Genomic DNA, 9323 nt, shown 5'->3' with positions numbered 1-9323 from the left:
GCCATGCAAATTGAAATGCCATCGCAGCAATGACAAACGATGCAGCCGCTCATGAATGTCGCTAAAGTCATGCCGAGACCCAGATGAATATGACATCGATATATCTATCTGTATAACTCTATGTATCTTTCGTTATCTAACTGGCAAACACGCGCGAAGTCAAGTCTTCGAACTCAAAACAGATACTGACAAAGGCCCACAGAGTCCAGACTCGATCAGACTACACAAACTGAAGTTCTCGGCACTCGAATGAAATAAAAAACTCTAATTGAAGGCCAACGAAATCGGAGCATTCGAAAGCCGATACAATTGTGTGAAAAAACTGTCTCAGCGAAGGAAAAATTCAACAGGAAATCTTTTTTTTAAGAAAATGAAAAAGGAGTTGCTGTTCAGATAATTAAAAAAAGAGAGCCTACGATATTTTCACATCTGCACGAAATGCAATCTGATTTCATTCAATTTAATTTTTTGCGTAGATTGACATAAAGCAGTAGCTTATAAATATTATGTTTGAACAAGCTTGTGATTATTCAAAGGAAAATAACAGTATAGGCTTTTAAAAGTACAAAATACATTCAAATTTTAAAGTTTATAACCAAAGACCAAACCAAACTAAACAGAAAGCATTTATTCACTCTTAAAATTAACTAATTCAAATAAGCAAATAGAGATAAATGTGTTTGTCAACTAAGATAAACATAATATAAAATCGAAAGCTGTATTTAAAGCCCCGATTTGGCGTTATTTATAAATCCACCTTGTGTCTTCATCAAAATTATAATACACTTTTGTCACGGTATTAAAATGTTGTTGCACAGCGGTAGCAGAAACGAAAAAAAAAATAAATATCCCAGAATCGTAAACCTTTTTTGGTAACCAGAGAATAATAAAAGAGACGAATAAATAAATAAATAAAATGCTGGCAATTATTTAGGCTTTTAACATTTCAGCCACGTGGCAGCCACAAAACGGAAACGGAAGCAGAAAGGCCCACTCACACACACAGACAGATGGCCTCCACTCACACAAATAAATAACGAATTGAATTTTGATTTGGGTTTCGGTCGGGCCAAGAATAAACGTTACATATGTTTCGAATGAGGAATGTGCGAGAAAAGGAAATGTGATCGGAGTAAAAAGTGTATTTAATTGGAGAAAAGCCATTTTCCAATTCCATTATAATGAGTTCAATTTCAAGGAAAATGAGAATGGAAACCTTTCTAGGGGACGATGTCAAGATAAATCTAATCAAATCAAAGTCAATTGCGTAGCTCAATCGATTGCTATTTGTTTAGGCATTCAATTATCCAGGCAAACAATCAATCCCCTCCCCGCAAACTCTATAACTAATTTGCCAAATTTAACAAAAGCCAAGAGACGTCGACAGCGAGACAGCAACAGCAACGGCGACTGAGCAAACAAAGTTAATTACAATAATGAAGCTAATTTCGACCAAAAAAGGGAAAAAGGAAAACCACAAATTAGGCCAAGAATAACGGCAAAGGACTTTTCGCAGGTGGAGTGAGGAAGTTCAGATGAAACTTATCTCAATCTGAGACGCATTTTTCAGCGTGTTCTGCTCTTTGTCAACTTGCCTTTGCGGTTTTCCTTGCCCTCCCCAATCCCCCATCCTCCTCTTGAGGTCAACTAAAAATACTTTTTTGGCTTTTATAATTTATGGCCCGGTTGGACGACCCAGCAGCAATCCCCATTTTTTTCACCGAACCTTCTCCACTTTATATTTAATTAGTGCGTGCGGTTCAACCTCTTTCGGTGCGTGAGAACTCGCGAAAAAGTTATTAACTGCCACTAATTATACATTTTTCAAGTGATACGCATTTATATTCATGCACTTTCCTTTTATATATATATATATATATATTTAAATGTACTTTTCTTCGCCGCTGGTCCTGGGTCCTTGCCATAAAAAGCTTTCCTGGTAATTAATGCTACATTTTTCTTCTCGTTTCGTTTCGTTTTCGTTTTGCTACGCGACTCTTTGGCGCTCTCGTCTTAATTACACTGGATTATAAATATTAAAAACGGAAGCAGTTGCCAGTAATCAGGACATCGAGCAGCAGCTAAAGGAAGTGGCAGCCATTTTGTGCTGCAAAGTGAGAAGGAATTTGAGAAATGGCTGCTTAATGAGACCAAAGAACGGGTTAAAACAAAAAACTGCCGGATATCAGGTTGAAATAATCAAAATGTGAGGCAAAAACAGAGTAAGAAAGGGAGTAGCAAAAATAAAGCTACAAGATTCCACTTTGAAGAACAAACAATTAGTAGGTAATTAAATGAAAAGAAGAGTGTGAGGGAAGTGAAAGAGGATTATTAGGATTAAACCATGTTCTCGGTAGAAATCACAAAAAAAAAAATCCTAGTTTTATTCCCCATTCCTGCCAGTTAACGTCTCTTTCCAGGAAAAATAAGTTATTTTGTACGACAACATATAAAATATAGGTTTAAAACACATTACACTCTTCCCTTTCTGAGCATAAAAATATAGGGTACCGTGATCAAGTTACAAATATACGACAGCAGCTGTTTATGTCATGATGCTAAAAACATCAAAATCTCATATTGCCGAGAACAATTTCAATTTGCAAAACCGAAAGAAGCTGAAATCCATTTGGCAACAGCTGTTAATAGCACACAGTGGGCTCAAAAGTATACACCCTTCACGGCCATAATAAAAAACATCAGTTATGTTGTGCGTTAAAGTCATGTCAGAAAAGTAACAAGAGATATTAAGTAGGTATGCCGAGCTGGAGTCGGTTTTGAACAATGCGGCGTATACGCAATATTAAGTGCTACCCCAGGCATTCTTTCCAGTCGTTTTCGCCACTCAACTTTGGTCCGTTGATGATGACGATGATAATGCAACCAGAAATAGGACAAAACCAAAAAAAAAATAAGAAAAAACCTATAGAATTCTCTCATACTTGAGTACTCAGGTATGACCGAGGATCTTGACATATGCCAAGGAAAGCGAGCCAGCTGAGCAAAAATAAGTGGAGGTGGAATTCCAACAGGAAGGGAATTCCAGCCATGCCCACTACTTCACACAAAGCTGACTCAACTTTGACATTTCTCTCTCTCCCTGTCTCTCCTCTCTCTCTCTCTCTCTTTCTCTCGGACTGCCTCGAATTTTGCCTGCTTCTCGCTACCCATTTTCCCCGCCAGCACCCACGGCCATTTCCCTGGCAAACACAATGGAATGTCCACGGCATGTGGCAGTCAGATGTGTGGGCGTGGCGTTCAACTTGTTTTTGCCGCAAAATGATTTATGACAATGCATTGAAAAGTTCTAGGCTGTCAACAGGGGAGGGGAAATGTCAATAAGGGAACTGAGTTAGTCCAGAGGCGATAGAATTCTGAGAACAAGAGTCCTTAGTGCCGCAGATGTGCACAGAGAGAAAACGATATTCATTTTTAATGAACAGTTCTTTAAGGTTCAAGGCTAACTTTACTCTTTAGGAAAATTTCACCACAAATGTAAAATATTTTCTGGTAAAAGAAATGTTTTTTTATCAAGAAATTTAATTTAAAATTTTTAAAGTGTATTGCCTACGTTTTTCAATCTATGAAAGGATACCTATCCATTCGTTTATGCTCCCCATTTTTATCTGATTTTCAATTTGCAGCTAGAAATTGTTTAAGGCCTCAAATGTGGAAGCAAACTGTCGGGGAAGCTGGCAGCCAAATGCCAATAAGTTGTCATGTTCCGACGACAGCTGCAGCAACTCGCACATCCTGCCACATCCTGTCGCATATCCCGCCCACAGAAATATCCCTTCTGCCCGAGGCCACTTACACGTTCCTCGAGAACGGCCAAAGACTACGGTCTTCGTCTTTCGGGCCCCATTTACACACATTATTCAGGGATGCAGTGGGTGGAATGGGCGGTGGAGGGAGGGTGTTGGTGTTGGGTGGCAAGAGGAGGTGTTGGCCCGAAGACTGAGCAGCACGTCCCTCATATGCCACAAGACGCTGCACACGGTGACACATTAATGTCCGCAGCGAAACACCCAGACGCACCTGTCCTCCGTCTCTCTCGCCTGAAAAACCCTCAAAACTATCCAACCATTTCCGCTGGCATCGCTGCCATTGTCGTATTTGTCTTATGAACTGTCAAACTGACATTCATTGACGCTTGACATGTAATAAACGAAACGAAACGAAATGAAATGAAACGGCCGAGATGGCGTGAGTAAAATAAGGATGAACGCCACCAGAAATATTATTTTTCAAACCTTTTTATTCGCTTGTCCACATCTCATACCTGCACCATGATTTTATTTATTAAAGGAAGTTAATTAAATTTTGGAACACGAAAAAATATAAATTTTTTCAACCTTTATGGTGAGCCATTTTTATAGGGCTAATTTAATTATTTGGAATTTTCAACAACAGTCAAATATTTATTATTAAAATAGGGTAATGGAAAGCAATTTCAACAATGTGTTGCTATGAAACATTTTCCATAGTTTTTTTAGGTGAAGAAACATGACCTACAAGAAATAAATAACATTTTAATTTTAGATAAAATCGCCAAGCTTTTTTATAAGAAATTTTAAACAGGTTTCATTGAACTACGGCTTGTAATAAAATATAAAAAGTATGCACAGCAAACTGGCTTTATAATGTGGTTCCAGGTACTCTAATTTAAGGCAATTGTGAAATACAACTCAATAAGCGGGAGTGAAATTCCATTTGCGAGAACCATTCAAAATTCCAAGAAGCCTCGTAGCAACCTGCGAAAACCGCCAAAGCTAACAAAAGCATTTGGAAATATTTTTAGATGGCGAGCAGGCGAAATGTGGATCAAGAGGCTGAGGTGGAGAGAAGCGGAATCCAAATTCAGGTGGATGGCCATGGCAAACGTCGGGGCGAATTTTTGCACAATGCAAACATAATGAGTTTGGGGAAATGCAAATAATTCGCAATGGAAATCATTATTGAGCACTGAACCAGACGACAGCCGGAGCGGCTAGAAAATGGGCAAGAAGGCGAGATTCGGCTCCAATCCACAGTGGTCATCATGGTGGCGCTTCCACAGCAGAAGTTGAAGTTTACCCAGTTCACTCCGGTTGCACTGCACCAAGACTTCTCCCCACGGACTTCGTTGCAGCGCCGAAAATGGAAAATAACAAAGAAAATGTTTAACAGCCAGTCGAGTTGCACAATACACAGTGATTTTGCGGGAAAAAAAAAACCAGAATGGAGAAATTATTTCAGGGAAAAGTTATTCAGCAGATTTTTTTTTTTTTTCTAATTTTTAAATTATTTTTAGTACGGTTGTTACAATAGTTGTATTTTAATTACTTTCCCATTAAAACATATTTGTATTTTTCTTCCAGTAACGATAGCTTTATTTTAAATATATCTATGTTATACAAGAATTCAAATTGGAATTTACTAATTACTTTAGAAGCTTATTTTTATTTATTACTTTCTCATAAAAGCCTTTTAATATTTTTCTCCCAGTGCAATCATAGGCAGTAATGGACGGAGCAGCGAGTTGAGCGGGTGCAGACCAGGCGATAATCGTTAAGCGATTTCGTTTCCTTTTCGTTTGTTTAATGAAGTGTTTAAAATTTACGATTCGAGCTAAATTTATTGCACTCCGAGTAGATATCGAAGGAAGTCCGTCCAGACAAGGCGAGCCAAGGCAACTCCCGCCACGGAAAATGAAAAATCTCAGAGGGAAGGGCCAAGGAAAAAAAAAAAGGGAAAGAAGCAAAGGAATCCCCTTTGATGGCTGCTCGGGGAATCAATCTCACATGTACCCCCCAAAAAAAAAGAGGGTGTGGGTGGGAAATGGAATCCTTGCTGATTGGATGACACGAAATAAAAACGTTGCACACAACGAAATTGTTAATAGCACTGTGTGCTCTCTCTATATATATATTTTTACCCCAAAAACCTCTCGTTTGCTAAGCCAATTACGTGGATACCACACAGTGGCTGTGGAACAGCGGCGAGAAGCAAAAACAAAAGGACAATAAAGGGCTCGCTCGTAAATGCCATCAAAGCAGCTTAGCTAAGCAGTGAGACTCCGGCGAGGTTTCCCCCGACGAGATGTTACGTATACGCCGTGCTGTACTGTACTGTGCTGGGCTCTGCTGTGCTGATTTTCAATAAACCGCACAGCAAAAATAGCAGCGGAAAATAAACCAAACTTGATGGCAGCAAAAATTCTTTGCATACTTTTGCGGGCCCACTCAAGTGGCAAGCCACGAACGACAGCACTTGATGAGCTTTCCAATTACATTTAGCTGTTGCCTGTTAACTGTCTCATCTCCTGGCCGGATAAGGAATTAACTGCCGGCCTCGTAAAAGCCAAAGCCAAAGCCAAAAACAAGAATGGCCCTCAACTGATTTCCACTGCTGACTTGGCGTGTGCACAATAAAAATTATCATAAGTTTGCCATCCCATGTGAGTAGTGCCACCGCGTCGCTTCCTCCGCCTCCAACGAACTGCAAACGCAATTTGTGTAATGAAAGTCGAGGGCTTTTCCATTGCGGTTTTCGTGTGAGCTCTTAGTCGAGATCAAATCTGTCAGCAGGTGAGTCTATCGATGAAAGGAGCGGCTAATGAAAGGTTGGTTAAGTGCAGGTATAAGTGATTTCAATGGAAGAAAAGCGTTTGCATTTGCACAGCAAACAAGTGTGGTAGAGAATTATTCTCGGCTTCACTTAAAATCCCTTTTCTGGGGGATAGCATTAAATATATATTTATACTCTATAGTATAGTTTTAAGTTTTAAATTTCCCAACAAGTCATCCTTTAAAATGATACAACCTAGTGAACTGCTTGTCAAAATCGTAAAAAGTTCGTTAATCAGTAGCTTTCAACAAACGGCAGACGAACGTTTGTAGCTCTTCAAATTATTTGTAAAAGAAAAGCCGAATTTCGTTTCAAAATCTTTGTGAAATGGCGAAACGCTTGAAGGCAGGAGCATGCTGTCAGCCAGGATGTCAGCCAAGATGTCAGCCAAGCTGTGTACAGCCAAGGGATACACCCATGTCCTGTTATCCTTGCACTCCCTGTGATCCACCGTAAGTGTATTCCCAAACTATTAAAGAATACTATTTCCTAATTCCCTTTAAAGTCTGGTGCGCTTGGACAAACTATGGCCGCAGCCGTACGATCCTTGTTCCTTTAAGAATTGCTTGATCTTCGGCGGTCACGATGAGCCGTATTACCAGCCATTTGATCCTAAAGAGTGTGCTCGAATGCGTCGCCATAACATCGATCGATCGTTGGGTTATCCCATAGGCGTAGTCTCGGGCATAGCAATGGTTAAGGGGGGAATTCCGAATCAAGAGAGCGTTCGTTTCGCCGGAAATCTGAAGGCATTCGCCCACTCCTATTACACTCGTCGCGACGAATGGAAACCGGAGACGATCGATATGATTGTGAACGAGGGCCAGGTGTTGTACAACGATTCCGAGAACATGCCAGAACCCAATGCGCTGGAAGCCCCAGATATTTACGATGAAAACGAACAGCGGGTTACGCGACACTTTAAGATCAACGAAATTGAGTTTGCCATGGAATTGGAGATGCCATTCGAAATCTACGGCTACCCGAGTATAATTCACAATCTTCGGAGAATCCTGAGAGCCTTTTTCAAGCAGGCCAAATATGGAGTGTTCTTCACTCCCAACTGGTATCTACTCATTTGGAAGGAGAAGGGTGTCTGGATGGTCTTGGATCTGAATGGCAGGGATAGGAACACCATGAAGCCAAACTATGAGGAGGGTTTCCCTCTGCTACTGTGCCTCAAGTCCCTGGACAATGTCGTCTGGTTGATTAAGAAGATGAGCGATCTGGAGAAGGATACTAGGTTTACGATTAGGGAGATCATTGTGGTTCGGATGGCCACCCCTGGTGCGTTTGGCCCTGGAGGAAGTGCACAAAGTTGGGAGCGAGAGCACGGGATGCGAATGAGCCAGTTCAATGTGATCGCCTCGGATTATGCCTATGTCAAGTCGAATCTACATCTTACGCTGAACCCACAGGACGCTTTGAGGAATCGAAGTGCTCTGCCAGTTGCCGTGGCCACCGCCCTGGCCTCCAAAATCGATCATCCTGCCACTTGGGATGAGAAAATGTACGACAAGGTCATGTGCTATGGCGTTAATATGTGCAAAAACTGTTGGGAACCCTGCGTGGATCTGAGTAAGCCCATGGATCTGGATGAGTTCCCGCGACAGATTCGCATGGGTCAGTTTGTGGCCGAGATTTTGCTCTCTCCAAATGTTTACGAGGGCTGGTGGAAATGTGTGCCGATGTACAAGTTCAACGATTTTCACCTAATGCTGGAGAAGGCTCTCGACCAGAACGATTATGTGATCTTTCAGATCAACAATCAAATGTATTCGCTGTGGAAGAAGTCTGATTTCATCTACCTAATGGATCCGTATCGCCACAATATTGTGGGTCGCATTTTGGAGGAGGGTGAGGATCCCAAGAGTGCCACGGTTAGAATGTTCGGAAACATGGATCGCTTGCTGAGTGTCTTTCATCAGATTTTGCTGGAATCGAATCGATCGGCTATGTTCCATATCCACACCCTCACGATTCGAAATATTACGGAATGTCCGCCTGGCACAGCTCCTGCTCTACTTCCTCCCGATGAAGAAGTGGAAGTTAGATCGCTCAACGATAACATTCGCTTCGATGAGAACTACGACAAGTGTCTGCAAGAACTGGGCGAGATCAGTGACTTCGAGGAGGATCTGGCTTCGGAGATCGAACCCATTATCGAGGTCAGCTCCTCGGAGGAGATGGTCGAGGAGGAGGAAGGCGGAGGTCCTGCCGTCGAAGGAGGCGAGGGCGAAGACGAGGAGGATTAAACACGAGGAGGCTTTCTCTCTATGAAGCAAAGTTTGAAGAAATTTGTCCAGTATTTTTATAGAATTTTTTACTTCCACATTTCATAATTTCATGAAGCGTATAAATTAAAAGTGACCTGATTGTTGATTAGAAACTACTTTAAAATTCGTTTGGTTTATAGTTAATCGAAGTCTTTACATTCTAACATTTGGTTTCTGCGGAGTCAGTAGCATAAATTTGTCACTTACAGCTTTTCTCGTCCTGTTATTTTTTCCTTAGCATCCTCCTTATTTTTTTTTTTAACAATCGCGACAAGAGGAAAACGTGTGTGTGTGTGGAGAAAACGAAGAGACAGGATTGTGTGGGGTAGCGCGTAAAACATTTTGAATTAAATGTCACGTTGTCGGTGTAAAGTCGCTTGTTCAGCGACACAGTGACAACAAGAGGATCTGGCTAAAATAGTCGTAGGACGTCGGTCC

The 9323-nt window shown here is 41.2% G+C and overlaps 1 protein-coding gene across 1 annotated transcript; it reads left to right on the top strand.

The window, feature by feature from the left end:
• The first annotated feature begins 6841 nt into the window (after positions 1–6841).
• Positions 6842–9001, top strand: LOC108088965. Its single transcript, XM_017186983.2, has 2 exons — positions 6842–7061; positions 7115–9001. The coding sequence occupies exons 1-2, from the start codon at positions 6937–6939 to the stop codon at positions 8862–8864; spliced, it is 1875 nt and encodes a 624-aa protein (XP_017042472.1). The 5' UTR covers positions 6842–6936; the 3' UTR covers positions 8865–9001.
• The last annotated feature ends 322 nt before the right edge of the window (positions 9002–9323 follow it).

This window comes from Drosophila ficusphila, unplaced genomic scaffold (genome assembly GCF_018152265.1).
Source record: "Drosophila ficusphila isolate 14025-0441.05 unplaced genomic scaffold, ASM1815226v1 contig_106, whole genome shotgun sequence".
NCBI lineage: Eukaryota > Metazoa > Arthropoda > Insecta > Diptera > Drosophilidae > Drosophila > Drosophila ficusphila.
The sequence above is the reverse complement of the archived record's forward strand: the minus strand, read 5'-3'. Positions and strand labels throughout refer to the sequence as shown.

Coding starts and splice junctions, on each gene's coding strand:
- LOC108088965 (XM_017186983.2), top strand. CDS start 6,937: ATGGCGAAACGCTTGAAGGCAGGAGCATGCTGTCAGCCAGGATGTCAG. Junction 7,062..7,114: donor TGCACTCCCTGTGATCCACC/GTAAGTGTATTC, acceptor TTCCCTTTAAAG/TCTGGTGCGCTTGGACAAAC.